The following is a 15,051-nucleotide window of genomic DNA, read 5'->3' as shown; positions in this document are numbered from 1 at the left end:
TCTACTGTTTATTCAGCAGCATATGGAGTTTCAAAAACCGTTTGCTGCTTCGTTAATGCCACTTTATCACAGGACATGCACACGTATACGCTTTGCTTCCCCCGAAGCGTGGAGCAATGAATTCAGCAGCATCTTCAACAGGTTGTATATCATAGTGAAGTGCATTTGCTGGCCTGCATGTTAAATCAACCATGTAACGCTGTAACACAGACACACTGACCCTGACACATACTGTCTAATGAGTACATCTAGAAAGTGAATGTGCTACAGTGCATAAGTCAAAGGCATGTTTGAGTCATTATTTTTCATGACTCTTTCTTGCTTTTCTGCCGAAGGCTTTAGAACTGAGTAAAAACTCCAGACGATTCCTCAGTAGCACACAGCTTGCTGCGTGTACAAATGAGTCAGCAGGTATGTTATTTTCAAACTGCTTGACTGTCGGATATTTGTCTGAAAAGGCCATCACTATGCAAATGTTGACATATTCATACACTGACTGGCTTGCGTTAATGTGTTAATTATTAACATGTATAAAGGAGCTAATAAAATACAAAAAGCTGTGTGACTCAGGAGATTTCCTACAAACTGACAAGACGCGTCAGTCTAATTTACGTCATTCGTCTTACCTCTTTGCTGCCCTCCACGTCTGACGAGTCGCTGCTAAAATCTTCTGTGTTAAGGTTCTCAAAGTCCGACTCACCCACGGCGATGGGCACGGTGACAGTCAGGCTGGGGTTATGAATAAATGACATGTAGTCACATTCTTCCATGGGGTACTTCCCTGTACTGTCCCCACCAACCCCGGCCCCAACCACCAGCCCTCCTCCTGGCCGCCCATTTCCCTCTGTCGTATACACCCCACTGGGGTCTTTGCTGATCTCCACAGAAGTGTGGTTGGAGACACAGTTGCCTTTGCCGTTGCTGTGCAGTTCATCCAAGGGTTTGCTCTCCTTGGCCAGACCCTTACCGCTCCCCCCAAAGCAGACGCTCTGGAGGAACTGCCGCACAGTGGACTTGACAAAGGCGATACCCCGCTGGATCCTGCCCACAGCAATTTGCAGGTTGTTCATCTCACTGTCGTCATCGGTTGCTGCCAGGTTGTCAGCGCTGAATGAGCTCAGGAGGAGAGCCAGGAATAGGTTTAGAACCTGGGAAGAAAGGACATTAGGCAGGGTGAGTGAATTCACTTGACTTTATAACTTATAAACAGAGTAACTTAACCTTATGACAAACATGACCAACAAAATAAAGAGAAAGAACCCCATACCACCAGGTTTCCAATGACCATGACCATCATGAAGACGATCAGGCACATGCTCTGTCCTGCCACCTCCATGCAGTCCCACATGGTCTCGATCCACTCTCCGCACAGCACTCGGAAAACAATCAGGAAGGAGTGGAAGAAGTCGTGCATGTGCCAGCGGGGTAGCTTGCATTCCTCCGAAATCTTACATACGCACTCCTTGTAGCTCTTGCCAAACAGCTGCATGCCCACCACGGCGAAGATGAAGACGATGATGGCGAGCACCAGAGTCAAATTCCCCAAAGCCCCCACTGAGTTACCAATGATCTTGATCAGCATGTTCAGAGTGGGCCATGACTTGGCCAGTTTGAAGACCCTCAGCTGTTTTAAAAGAAAATTAAGAGCAATATGTGATATTCTGGATGTAGATGGTTATTCACTAAATAATTAAAAAGACAATATAAACGATTGTATTTGTTCAACATATATATGTTAACTCAACTTCAGTTAAAGTGGGTCAAAAGTATGAGTAAGCCTTTTGTTTATCAGTAGTGTGAGTAAGATATATATTCAGTCCCAATGGATGAAAATGGTGTTTCAAACAATCTGCACAGCACCAGTCACTGAAAGCTAATAAGGTGAACAGAAAAAAACACACTATGCCCCAAAGGCCACATAAACTCTCCGTGGGGCCTTCTGTGTACTTCATGAAAGCTCACATTACATCATTGCCACATTAATAGCATGTTATTGAGAACTGTTGGCTGACCTTAGAAGCACAGGTGCACCTTAACTTTTCTCATTACAAGAGCGGACAAAACTTTTAATACTTCAATTTCCTGGTAAGATATGACTTTGGCGGAGCTCTTACCAATCTAAAGGACCTGAGCACAGACAAGCCTTCTACATTGGCCAAACCGAGCTCCATCAGACTCAGACTGACAATGAAGCCGTCAAAGATGTTCCAGCCCTCCTGGAAGTAGTAGTAGGGATCCAGGGCGATGATCTTGAAGCACATCTCTGCTGTGAAGATCCCTGTGAACACCTAATGACAGAGAAACCTTTATTTTACACCTGATTCTACATCTCAAATGATATATAACATGTTTTTATCTAAATGTGTTCATATCCCTCAGTACTTACCAGGTTTCCGACTGTAAGAACATTAGAAAAATCTTCTGTCATGGGGTAATGCTCCATGGCCATGAAAAGGGTGTTGAGGACGATGCAAATTGTGATTGCCAGATCCACAAATGGGTCCATGACAATAGAGTTGACAACATCCTTGATCTTCAACCATGCGGGGCAGCAATCCCAAATCAGAGCAGTGTTTGCAAATCTATACCAGCAGGGGGGGCACTTCTGTCTAGACTCTTCGAGCTCTGGAAAAGACAAACAAGCACATTTCTTTATAATAGAATGCAGTTAAATGTATTTCTATAAGATTATACCTGTCACAGAATGGTTGAAGGTGGTAAAATACGGTATGATTCTGACCCTCCATAGTGTTGGTGAGGATGCTGGCCACGCTCATGGCTCTCTGCCTGCCTCCTGGTTCCTCTAAATAATCCATGGACGGCTGGCGAAAACCTGTGCGCCGTTTCTTCAGCTCTGTATCTGTAGTCGTACCCTGGAGAAAAAAAAATACGTACGGAAAAAACAAAACATATTGAGCTCATATGAACAAACATTGGGAATATTTTTCATGATTTTTGAAATGATTGAAAACATCTGTGCTCAGTCTACTGTTTCCTGGTTGAGAGTGATTATGTTTCATAATTTGTATTATAAAGGATAAGTATGGATATTTGTGTTATTCTGTATTCCATGAAAATACCAAAGCCATCAATAAATAGATACAAACTGATCAAAAGTATTGTCAAAACCTGATATATCTTGATGAATCTTGAGCTACTAATGTGAGTGCTAATTATTTAAACACATAGTTTAAAGATTGACTTTATTGAAAATGTAAACATTTTCTCCAAACTGATTAATAATGGTCATGTATTAACAACATCAGGACAAAGAAGTGGGAATAAAATGAAAAACTTGAAGGGGGTCAGTGGTAAAATAATGCAGGAAACAGTGAAGTCACCTCAGGCAGCAGTAGACCTACATGGGAGGTTGTTACAGAAGTTCCAGCGACCAGCGACACAACGCCATTGCAGTCTACGGCACAGTGCATCTTGCCGTTGGCGGGCAGTATGATCCGTGGGGCCCCTAGACTGGTCTGGCTGACGGCGCTGCTGCGGCGCTCGAGCCGGCGCGGCAAGAATAGGGAGCCCCGGCGGCTGTCGCTCTCCTCGAAGGTGCTGTGCTCGTCGTCTGCGAAGTCGTTTTCCGAGCCCATGTCGCGCGCCCGGCCGCGGAAGCTGAACAGGCTGGCGCGGCTGTTCCTCCTCGGCGAGAAGAGGGATCCGCGTATGCTGAGGAGAGACTGATAGAGAGCAAGAGAGAAAGAGAAAAAGAGAAAGGGAAAATGGGGTTAGAGGGTGGAGGGAGGTAAAGCCCTGGAATACTTGAGGAAGACTGGGTGGATAAGGGAGAGACACCAAAATGCCAAATTTGGTGTTGGGTGGTTCTGATAAATGAGAGAAGGACTGGTAGTTAGATGGGACAGGAAGGAATGGAGTGATGGAAAGTTGGAAAAAGTGAGGAAAATGCTACCAAAAGACAAAATTGTCAATGATGTAACATCTACATGACGGCTCAACTGATTGGTCACCAATAGGGACTTTGCACCAATATTTAACATACCTAATTATTTAATCATTTGCTATGGAATCTGGCTTGATTTTTGTATTTTTAATTATTTTTTAAAGGAATAATTTGACATTTTGGAAAATACAAACCTCAAGTTGAGCCAGGCTGTTTCACTTTTTGTGCTAAGCTATGCTAACCTGCTTCTGGCTCTGTCTTTATCTTGAAAGGTATGAGAGAGGTCCTGATCTTCTCATCTTACATTCAGCAAAAAAGAAAGTGAAAGTTTATTTTTTTAAATTTACTAACTTATGAAAATGTTATTAATGCATCCTGAAATAGTTTATTGCTGGTTTTACATATTTATTCTCTGCTGCTTTTCTTATATAACCAGCATGATGAAATTCTGTAAATGACGGCTATCAGTCTAACTTCATATTTGGGTTAACAGTAGATCACTTAGTGGGTTGCATTTACCTGGTTGGGTGAGGAGCATCTCTTCTCATAAGAGAGCCGGTTGGCATCAATGGAGAAGCGGAAGCTGGATCTCTTGATGCTGTCCTCAGACTCAGACTTGTGGAACTTGTCGCAGACCCCCCTCTCCTCCTCCTCCTCCCTCTGCTTCCTCTTCTTCCGCCTGTTGCGCCGCTCCTTGGCACTTTTTGAGCTGAGCTTAGACGTCCCTGAGGACGACTCCGAGGTGGGGCCCCCTCTCCCACTGTACTCTCCGCTCTCCGTGGCTGCTGCCGCGGCAACCTGCTGGCCAATCAGAGCACAAACACAGTTGTCATGGCGACCCGGTGCCTGTCTCAAAGGCTCTCGCCGACTGGAGCAGAGGAGAGAGGCTGGCAGCTGAGAGCAGCCGCAGCAGCAGCGTGCAGAGCCAAATAAGCCTCAGACACCTTCTAAAAATTGACGACTGAATGTTTTCATGCAAACCAAAACATGTCTGAATTCTTGCATTTATAAACCTACTCGAGTAAGAGATAAGCTGGCGGCTTTTTTCGTCTTGTACAAAAAGTGGATCATTTCTACTCTTACACGCTGAGTAACATCAATCGAATCACTGTGTGGAAAAGACAACATCAGAGGCTCAGGATCTCTTACATCTTTCCTCAAGGAAGCCAAAATGAATTACTACCATGTGTGTAAACAGACACACTGTTACATATTACAAATGTGTTGTGTTTTCTCTTCATAAGATGCAGTAAAATTGCTTCTTTTTTTTTGCTTAAAATATACATCAACATATTTGTTCTAATGGAAAGAAATGCTCCTGTGCTGTTCCACAAAACATACACTCAACAAACTATAGAGGATTTAAGAGGGCAAACAAACACAAAATCTGTCATGGCAACTACAGCCCAATCAACAACAACAATCTGGATGTGCATGAGCCTGATAAGACAGGCAGAATAGCCACTGAGTGAGTAGAGGTGGAGGTGGAGGTCTGAAAGGAAACACAGGCAGTAACACAGAAGATAAAGAATCTTCACTTTCCATTAATGTAGATGAGATGTTGTGGTATTGTTCAATATGATACACAGAAAGCCTTGAATCCTCTTTATACACACATACTGTATATCATCACCGTGTTCAATGCCTTCTAGTGCTTTTTTTCTGACATCTTAATCTATTTCTTATTCTACCAATTTTCCTACACCTGCCTCCACGTCAGTCTGTCTACAGTACCTAAATTTAGCAGGTCAGATATAGACTGTCTGGCTTTGTTGTCACGAGCTTCAAAATAACTGTTTGGCAGCCAGAAACACACAAGGTATGGCTCTCCCTTTCAAATTAAGAGCCAAATCTAGAGTGTTATTTTCCATTATCCAGCATTTCATTTGCACTACCATCTCCATCTGCTAATTTTCCCCTTTCTGTAGGTTGTTCAAGGACTCCTGACTCCTGAGGGAAAGCAGAAGGGTGTCAGTCATCTAGGATAGCGAATCCCTCTGTCGCCTGGGGCAACGCTGCTTTTGGCAGCTGGATTGAGACTCTAAGCTGAAGAACCAACAGAATCTCCCCAGTTACACACATAGAGAATCTCCAAGCCTCTGTGTCATGAAATATACACTATTTTATGTACTCAACACACAAATCACTTTTAAATATATGTATCTAAATTCTAACATGAATCTCAACAGACTAAAATGAAAGATGAATATCCTGCCTGTGCCTCCTCCTGCTGTCTCTTCAGCTGTTCCAGCATCGCCTGGAACTCCTCCTCCTTCTGCTGAGCCTCCTCGATGGTCGCCTGGTTCTGCTCCTCGTAAGCCATGGCCACCACGGCCAAGATCAGGTTGACCAGGTAGAAGGAGCCCAGGAAGATGACCAGCACGAAGAAGATCATGTATGGCTTCCCTGCCGCACGCAGCGTCTGATGGCAGAGGAGAAGAAGAAGGATGTATTTTTATTAGAAGTATAAGACCGAATCCACCAATTTTAACTTTTCTTTTCAGTTGAGCTTATCCAATTGTTTAGTGACTTTGCAAATGTCAAGTTGCTACAGTAAAAAGACAACAACAACAACAAAAAAAACCAGAATGACACACCCTTTGCACTGACATTTTCTTATTGAAAGTGAGTCTTTGTTATGAAATGTAAAGCTTTGTTTGAATGCTGAAATATATTATAAGACGTGACTCATTGTCACCAACCTTTCCAGACAAGACGGTTGTATACAATTGAAATGTCTGCCAACCTGCTGGTAGAGGTTTTCCCAGTAGTCCTGGGTCATTAGTCGGAACAGAGAGAGGAAGGCCCAGCCGAAGGTGTCGAAGCTGGTGTAGCCGTAGTCTGGGTTACGGCCCGTTTTGAGACATACGAAGCCCTCCGGACAAAGACTGTTAGGACACAAATCGGATAACAATACAGAGTGTTTTCAGCGTGCAGACACATGACTGGTGTCCTTTTACTCTTGTAACTCTAAACAAGAAAGCTACTAAGTGTATTTGCAAAAAAGGGAAACTATTCCTTTAATTTAAGCATTATGTCAGATATACCTTTACCTTACCTTTTACCTTATTTAACACTTATTGTATTTTAAGTGTGTGTATGTGAATGTGTGTTGAGCAGAGTGAAAGGAAACAGCTTTCTCATATGAGACAGCAAATTTTGTTGTATGTGACAACGGCAATGACATAAAGCCATTCATTCATTAATTCATACACTTTTTATACTGAGCAGCATTTTTTGGCCTTGCTGCTCTTAACATGAATGACTTCTAACATTAAAATAACCTTAAAATGACTTCACTATATGTCTTCACCAGTTTTAACCAGTACTCATTTTATTCATTTCAGCCTTGATACCTGTCGATATTTAAAACATGTCTGAAAAGAGCTGCACTGTGTCAGTTTCAAGCCTCAGTTTGACCTCAGCTCCATCATCAGGAGCAGGTGGAGGAGGTTAATAGATACCAGGTATGCAGCTGATCACTCATGTGCATCAATTAGGTAGATGATGTCACAGGCCTACACTGCTGCTAGGGCTGAATATCAACACTTGTCAACCCCCTCTTCTCCAAACATCATGTTAATACCAACAGTTATATCTGCTAATGGTGAATGGCATTTATGCTTTTTATACAGCTGAACTGAGTTGACCTAGTTAATAAAAAAGCTTCCCCCTAATGTTTTGGTAACAGCTACTTTGATATGAATGGAGGTTACTTCATTAAAACATAAGAAAAACATAAGTAGTGCTGTCCAATCAAAGGCATGGAAACAGGAAATTATAACTAAAGTATGTGACTATTGTTTTAGGGGGAAAAAAAGTGAACCTTTCCTTTAATCAACAGATTCCCTCAAAAGCAAAAAGGAATAAGTTTCCAATGTTTGCCTGAACACACAACTTGAAGCACAGCCATAGTTAACCAGCAGTTTTAGATTCCCATGATGCTTCAGCGTGGTGCTGGAGCGTCGACACTAATTGTCTGTGCTGAGCTTTGTGGTGTACCTAATTGGCCGTATAAATAAAACATGTCAAGTCTTACCCGGCGCCGCTGCCATTCCCACAGAGCAGAGCATCCCTACGGCCAGGGAGGGAATAGTAATTATCTAGAGGAGAGAGAGGAGAGGAGGGAGGAGACAGAGGGACGGTCAGTCGAACCCACTTCACAGGAGAGCGGTGGTGAATATGAAACATTAAAGATTGATGGAGGGAACTAAAGAACAAGTGGGTTTCTCTTCAGTTATTGTGTGTGCTTGTACAGTATAGTGGATGAGTGGATGGTGGATTTTTTGTTTTAACACCCATTAGTCATCTCTTTTCACATTTATAGTCTGGTCTCCTCGTTCACCGCTTAACTGTCAAAAAAATCACAATCGCATCAGAGTCGTCGCTGTGATTAAAATGCAGGGCCGTGCCACATCTATGCAATTTTAATCAGCTCTATCTCACATCTCCTTCTCCCTCGCTCTCTCCTGGCATCACTTTGTCATGTAAGCTGGTGCACGTCTTCTCCATATCCTGCTGGCGGACAGTGACTCACCCCTCCTCCTCCTCCTCCTCCTCTAGCACTTCAGGGCTGCTCATGCCACACAGATGGGCGATGGGAGAATGATGAAGGGTAGCGAGGGGAGGGTGAAAGTGGAAGGGGTTTTATTGTTGTGGCGATTATCCGCCACATTTGCCGCGTTCTCCCACCAGCCCTTGTTAGAGAGAGCGCCCATCCTGCTCCAAGCCATTGCTGTCACTCTCTATCATGGCATCAGTCCCCCCCCCTCCCCTCCTCCATCCTCTCTCACTACCACACCACCCTGACCCAACTCTGCATATGAAGTAGCCATTATCTGACTCAGGCCGTCTGGGCCGGACACTAACTTGACCTCGGTTAACCCCGCGCGTGTGTGTGTGTGCCTCGCAGACGTGTAACAGCTTACTCTCGTCGCTGATGAACTCCGTATAGTTGAAGCTCTCCGTGTCGTTCTGCAGGCTGCTGTTGAAAAGCATGGCCATGGAGTCGTTGACGCTCACGCTGCCGTTGGGCGGCACGCGCACGCACTTCTGCCTCAGGTTGCCCATGAAGAGCTGCAGGCCGATGAGGGCGAACACGCTGAGGCAGAACACGGTGAGGATCATCACGTCCGACAGCTTCTTCACCGACTGGATCAGAGCGCCGACAATGGTCTTCAAGCCTGAAAGGGGAGGTTGGGAGGGTTGGAGGGGTTGGGGCGGGGTGGGGGGGAGCAGGACATCGCAGAATGATTACTGCCTGCTAATTACAGCCACAAGCTTGTGTAGAGAAGAAGCTGCTAATAAGAGCTTACAGTAGTGAGCAGCCAGGGGAAGTTCCTGTATGAACCCTTGGCTGTCATACAGGAACCACACTCACAGATCACTGCTAATCATGTGTTCATATTCTAATATTTATATCCATGTACATTACATGTATATGATATAAACCTGTGTTGTCTTCTGGTTATCAAGCTCTTTTTTTTAGTGCAACTGCAAAGCACTGTGCTCATGTGCGTAAGGTCACTGAGGACAGATCCAAGCACACATGCTGTTCTTTATCCATAAAGGCATGGCACACTAAACGCAAAAGAGGGCTGAGTGAAGTGGAATATAAATTGGAGGGTGATTGTGGTGATTAACCAGTATTGTGGGCGTCTCAGCCAGTCACAATACTGGTCTCGTACTGTTCTCATCCAGCTGTGGGGGCGCTTAATAGAGCAAAGTCAGAAAAGAATGTAGTTGTTTGGCAGGCGACTACAATTGTGTCTGGTTGTCATGGTTTTTGTCACAACTAGTTCATGCTTGTTGATGGAACTTATTAAAAGAATACTTGATTCTTGGAAATATGCTTATTTGCTTTCTTGCCGCAGGTTAGATGAGAATTGTTTCTAAATGGTAAATATGAAGCTAAAGCCAGCAGGTGATTAGTAGAAAGACAAGGAAAACAGCTACTCTAGCTCTGGCTGTTTCCATTCTATATGTTAAAATAAGCTGATCATCTATTGGCTATGAAGCATACAGACTATTGATTTTCTAATCCAGAGATGTCCAAACTATTCCATAAAGGTTCATGTTGCTGCACGATTTCATTCCAACCAATCAGGAGAACACCAGACTTCACTCATTTAATCAGCTGACCTCAGTCCTTAGACAGTTAATTGGTCCAATCGTGTGCTCTTGATTGGTTGGAACAAAAACCTGCAAGCACACAGCCCTTTATAGAGCAGCTCGGACATGCTTGATCTAATCAAACTCTTGGCAAGAAAAGCACATAAGAATACTTCCCCAGAATGTCTAACTATTCCTTTACTAGAGTCAGATGCAACCTGGTCTTCTCATGTCTATCCTCAACATTTAAATACCTAGTTGTCACCAAAGCACCGCTCTCAATCATGTTGCACCTCTCCTTCAACCTTTCCACCATGTGCACTGTTCTCTGCATGGAAATACTGACGTGACTGAAGAACAAAGTGCATTTCAAGTTCAGGAAAATACCAACATGTGTTAGCATTGCTTGTCCAAGACTTTGCATTGCCACAAAAACAGAGCCCAAAATGTTTAATCTCCATGTGTAGTAGTGACAGCTGGAATAAGTTATATATGTGTTGGATTCAGATGATTCTCTTTATACACAAAGCCAATGACAGTGTTCCTGAGATGGTTTACATATTACCTTTTTTTTTGTTAGTTTGTGTCATGAATAATGTTGTTTAGAATGCTGTTACCCAACCACCACACACACACACACACACACACACCATTCCTCCAAAGAGTACACAACATTGAACGGGACATGCACAGGAGAACGAGGTAAGGAGGAAACCCTACACACACAAGTGCTTGCCACCAGAAAATCGGCTTTTGCAATGTCTCATGCAGAAAGGAAAAAAAAAAGAAATGGTGCGCAAAATCTACTCGTAAGGCTCCCAAGGCAAGAATAGATTTTAACCAAAAAAAGAATTCTGCCTTAAAGGATGTGTCTAAAAGCTCAGAATCCTGTCAATCTGTGCAGATTGGAGCCAGATTCCAGCTTTTATTGGCCTTGGGACGAAGGCAGCATGAGGGACGGCGTCGGGCGTCGTCAGGCTTAGCTACAAGTGAGATGAGCTGAAAGGGGGAGGGGCGTGTGGATGTGCTTTGATGTTAGCGAAACGCCAGTTAGCCGTTAGCATTTCATTAACCCTACGGGGGGCCTTGATGGCTCTCTCACCTGGGATGACTGATATAGTTTTCAGGGCTCGCAGAACCCTGAAGGTTCGCAGTGCTGAGACATTGCCCAGGTCCACAAACTCTGTGACATATCTGTAAGGGAAGGGGAGGAGGGAGGAGGAAGGGAGGGAGGGAGGGAAGAAGGGTAGGAGGAGTTGGGTAGAGGGGGCATTTTTGGGGGTGGAGGGAGGGGGTGGGAGATACACGCACACATACGCACGCACACGTATCAGGCACCCACACACATGGCGTGACAAAGACAAAAGGTGGGTTGTGGGAAGGGGAAGAGGAAGGGAAGGGAGGAGGAGGAGGAGGGGGAGGAGGAAGGGGAGAGGAGGTAACGGCAAACGGTCACGCACAAGAGGACAAATGGCAGGAGTGCTGGCAGCAGGCGCAGGCGGCCTTACCTGGGATAACCGAGATTGTTTTCAAAGCTCGCAATACTCTGAACGTTCGCAGAGCTGAAACATTGCCTAGGTTTACAAACTCTGTTATATACCTGCAGGATCAAATGCACAGTTACTACACAGCAGCAGCAGCATCAGCATCAGCATCATCATCATCATCACAGGAAGAAAAACCCTATTACAACGTGCACAAAAACACACACATCTGAGGAATAAAAAAAAAAAACTGGCTCTCTTAAAAGCATTGTGATTTACAGGAATCTCTTGGACTAAACAGGATTACAGTCTTATTGTATTACATGACCCAGTGAGTAATCCTCCACATCAACAGACAGAAGCAAAATACTACAAACAAAAAAAAAAAAAACAGTGCGTAACCTAATGCTGAAGGCTTTATTTGTCTGAAGTCACTGAAGCGTGAGACAAATGTGGGACGAGATACTCCATGCTTTGGGGGGGGGGGGCTCACATCCATTACAGTTGACATTTGTGGCTTTCACAAATGTACACATAAGTTTCAGATTTTCCTGTCCTCCTCCTTCCTTCTATCTCTTCTTTTTTTTTCTCACGTTCGTTGGAGGGGCTTAATATGCTGCTGAGCTGATTAGCATTAAAAGCACTGGGCCTTCTGAATCTGTTGCCAGGTCATGTTACTCTCATCCTAACCGTGCTTGTCATAATACTTACGCCATGAGGATAACACTGAAATCCAGCCAGTTCCATGGGTCTCGGAGGAAAGTGAACTTTCCCACGCAGAAGCCCCTGGCCAGGATCTTTATTAGGGACTCGAAGGTGTAAATCCCTGTGAATGTGTACCTGTGAAACGAGAGGAGATGAGAAGAGGCGGGAGGGTAAGACACACACACACACACACACACACACAGAGAATAATGACATGAGTCTCTGTATGCTGTGCAGTACACGATTCTTTACCTTACCTGTATCTCTGCATCCTCAAATCTCATTAGTCAGTATTATTATGTTAGCTCTATAAATTGCTGCAGTGTGCATTGATCCTCTTTGATAAACAGTGAATCTGTGTGGCTCAGGTTGCTTTGCCGCACCCATTTTTATTAGGGGTGAGGACTCATATGAGGCTAAAATTAAATTTTGAGATAGTAGATTATTTGGCCATAACTGCTACTGGCAGTATTTTAGACCTAAATATTCAGACCTCTGGTTATTTACTCTTTCATAACATAATAATCATCATCATATGTTGGTTTTTCTCAACATCCACAATATCCTCCCTGTCACTGCACTGTCAAAAGCTAGCCAGGTGGTCTTTAGGATCAAATTTGACATTAATTATTGCTTTTAACCCTTTGAACTCTTAAGTGTTTTCACTGCAACATATTCACTGCATGCCACTTATTTTTAATTTGGCTACTACTACTAGAAATACCATTCATTAGTATGTTGGTGGTACTATACCCTTTTTTATAGAAGAGAACACAAATATCACACATATCTGTACAGTACATATATATAAGGGCAGAGGAGTGTGTCAGTTTTTCAAGGAGGTTATGGTTAGGGTTAGGGTTAACAATGATGAGGAGAAATGATTATGATTTTCTGTGTCCAAAATCACTCCCTATTTACTATGTAGTGCTCTACATTTAGTGTTCGAATGCTGAGTGTGTAAATATATCCTCAAATATTACATAATGGAACAAGAAGTCAATGGCAAGTACAATCACATGACTCTACAGCTGATGGTAATGACACTATTAAATGAGCTATTTAGTGAATACATGAACATGGGAGTGATTTAGTAATGTCAAAAACAAAGCTTATTGAAGGCTTATATTCATGGTTTCTTCAGACAGCAGGCGGATGCTGCTTGGCTGTATTTTGACTCTTCCAGTTGTAGAGTGGTGTTTTGATCCACTACAGGCCGCTGCTATCACCTCGCCTTAATCTCATCACGTTGCTAAAAAGAGGACGATGAAGCAAGTTCTGCTTACTAACATCATAACGAAGCCCAGATGGGACAATCAAACTTTGATGCTGTCTCTCTTCATTGATGTGTGTGTGTGTGTGTGTGTGTGTGTGTGTGTAGGATTTCTGGGTGATTTGAGGGGGACTTTTTGACACAATAAGGTTCAAACCATTTATCAACATGTACTGTATGTCTGTGTATCCATAAATCAATAATTGTCATGTTTGCAGATAGAGAGAAGACTGGAGAACTTACTCTACATTCTTGGCCCATTCCGGGGGGTTACTGAGGGTCATGAAAGCACAGTTGGTCAGGATGGTGAACATGATCAACATGCTGAACATCGTAGAGATAGAAGTCAAGGAACACAATGGAACATTTGTGGTTTTTTAGCATTTATCCCTCTACTCTAATAAGCTGTAGATACAACCAAACATCACAGCAAAACTAAAATTCCTTCATCTATCATTGCTATGAGACAAAAAACGGTTTATTTTAACTGGCTCCGCTGCTACAAAGCCTGATGTATGTTAAGGCCAATCATGACATTGAGTCTGCATCATCATCACATTCAAATCCCTCTTTTGTCTGATAAACCCTATAATCCAACTCAAGCTGCATCCATAGCGAACTGTGAAAGGATATGAGTGTACTAAAACTCTAATAGCTACCCTCCTTAGAGGGTTGAAGGGGCTTAAGATGTACAAGGCAGGAGTGGCATTGAAACGGAAGATTGCCTTCCCGCGATTCAATACTATGAAGGTCTGAAAGAGAGAGAGAACACAACAGAATATTACATGTGCAAGACATTACAGTTTGACAATGTTACAATTCTATATAGTATGTAGATTCAGAACAATAACAACAGCTCATGTGCATGTGTGAAGCTGGATGAGTCCACCTCAGGCAGGAGGACATGTTGGCACTACACAGTTCAACTGGCACAGCAGTTCAGATCAGCACTTAGCACCTCTGCTGGCCCACACTTAAAAGGCTCTGACTTGGCTGAACACAATTATGTTGCAGCAATACCAAACACTAATGTTGCCAATTTGTTTGAGTTCAGTAAAAGTAGCAATACAACAATGTAAAAATATTCTGTTGCAACTATATTTGATATTTTGGGAAATACATATTATTTGCTTTCTTAGTTACTGGCGGAGAATGATACTACTCTCATGGTTTGTAGAGTCTGTATGCTAAATATAAAGCTAGAGCCAGTGACCAATTAGCTTAGAAAGACCACAAACAGGGGAAAACAGCTAGCCTGGCTCAGTCCAAAGCTAACAAAAGCTAACATTAGCTCACCAAGAACAGAACGTCCTGTGAAATCACAATTTCACATTTTTATGAAATGAAACGAGAACATGTTACTGGACAGAGCTAGCTGTAGCATGTCTCCCCCTGTTCTCAGTCATTATGCTAAGCTAAGCTGTCCAGCTATTGGCCAGCTTCATATTTAGCATACAGACATGAGAGTAGTATCAACCTCTTTCCATTAAAAAAAAAAAAAAGTTGAACTATTCCTTTAAGTATAAGCGCAGAAACTGTATATAGAGGCATTAAACATACCTGATAATTATGCT

The 15,051-nt window shown here is 43.2% G+C and overlaps 1 protein-coding gene across 12 annotated transcripts in view; it reads right to left on the bottom strand.

Moving 5' to 3' along the window:
• Nucleotides 1-15,051, bottom strand: part of scn1lab (sodium channel, voltage-gated, type I like, alpha b) — a 29,737-nt gene that overhangs the window by 13,870 nt on the left and 816 nt on the right. Inside the window, exons 2-17 of one of the 12 annotated variants that reach the window (XM_053314821.1) lie at nucleotides 14,111-14,229; nucleotides 13,721-13,810; nucleotides 12,211-12,339; nucleotides 11,118-11,209; nucleotides 8,833-9,087; nucleotides 7,944-8,007; nucleotides 6,651-6,792; nucleotides 6,126-6,326; nucleotides 4,424-4,705; nucleotides 3,331-3,683; nucleotides 2,973-2,988; nucleotides 2,741-2,873; nucleotides 2,387-2,625; nucleotides 2,115-2,288; nucleotides 1,268-1,624; nucleotides 627-1,148 (exon numbers count right to left, since the gene is read on the bottom strand). In XM_053314821.1, the coding sequence (XP_053170796.1) occupies nucleotides 627-1,148; nucleotides 1,268-1,624; nucleotides 2,115-2,288; nucleotides 2,387-2,625; nucleotides 2,741-2,873; nucleotides 2,973-2,988; nucleotides 3,331-3,683; nucleotides 4,424-4,705; nucleotides 6,126-6,326; nucleotides 6,651-6,792; nucleotides 7,944-8,007; nucleotides 8,833-9,087; nucleotides 11,118-11,209; nucleotides 12,211-12,339; nucleotides 13,721-13,810; nucleotides 14,111-14,229 (3,168 nt within the window). Of the gene's footprint in view, nucleotides 1-612; nucleotides 1,149-1,267; nucleotides 1,625-2,114; nucleotides 2,289-2,386; nucleotides 2,626-2,740; nucleotides 2,874-2,972; nucleotides 2,989-3,330; nucleotides 3,684-4,423; nucleotides 4,706-6,095; nucleotides 6,327-6,650; nucleotides 6,793-7,943; nucleotides 8,008-8,832; nucleotides 9,088-11,117; nucleotides 11,210-11,523; nucleotides 11,616-12,210; nucleotides 12,340-13,720; nucleotides 13,811-14,110; nucleotides 14,230-15,051 lie in introns of all 12 variants that reach the window. The other 11 variants (XM_053314815.1, XM_053314818.1, XM_053314820.1 and 8 more) reach the window with 11 other exon arrangements.

Source organism: Scomber japonicus, chromosome 24 (assembly GCF_027409825.1).
Source record: "Scomber japonicus isolate fScoJap1 chromosome 24, fScoJap1.pri, whole genome shotgun sequence".
Taxonomy (NCBI): domain Eukaryota; kingdom Metazoa; phylum Chordata; class Actinopteri; order Scombriformes; family Scombridae; genus Scomber; species Scomber japonicus.
The sequence above is the reverse complement of the archived record's forward strand: the minus strand, read 5'-3'. Positions and strand labels throughout refer to the sequence as shown.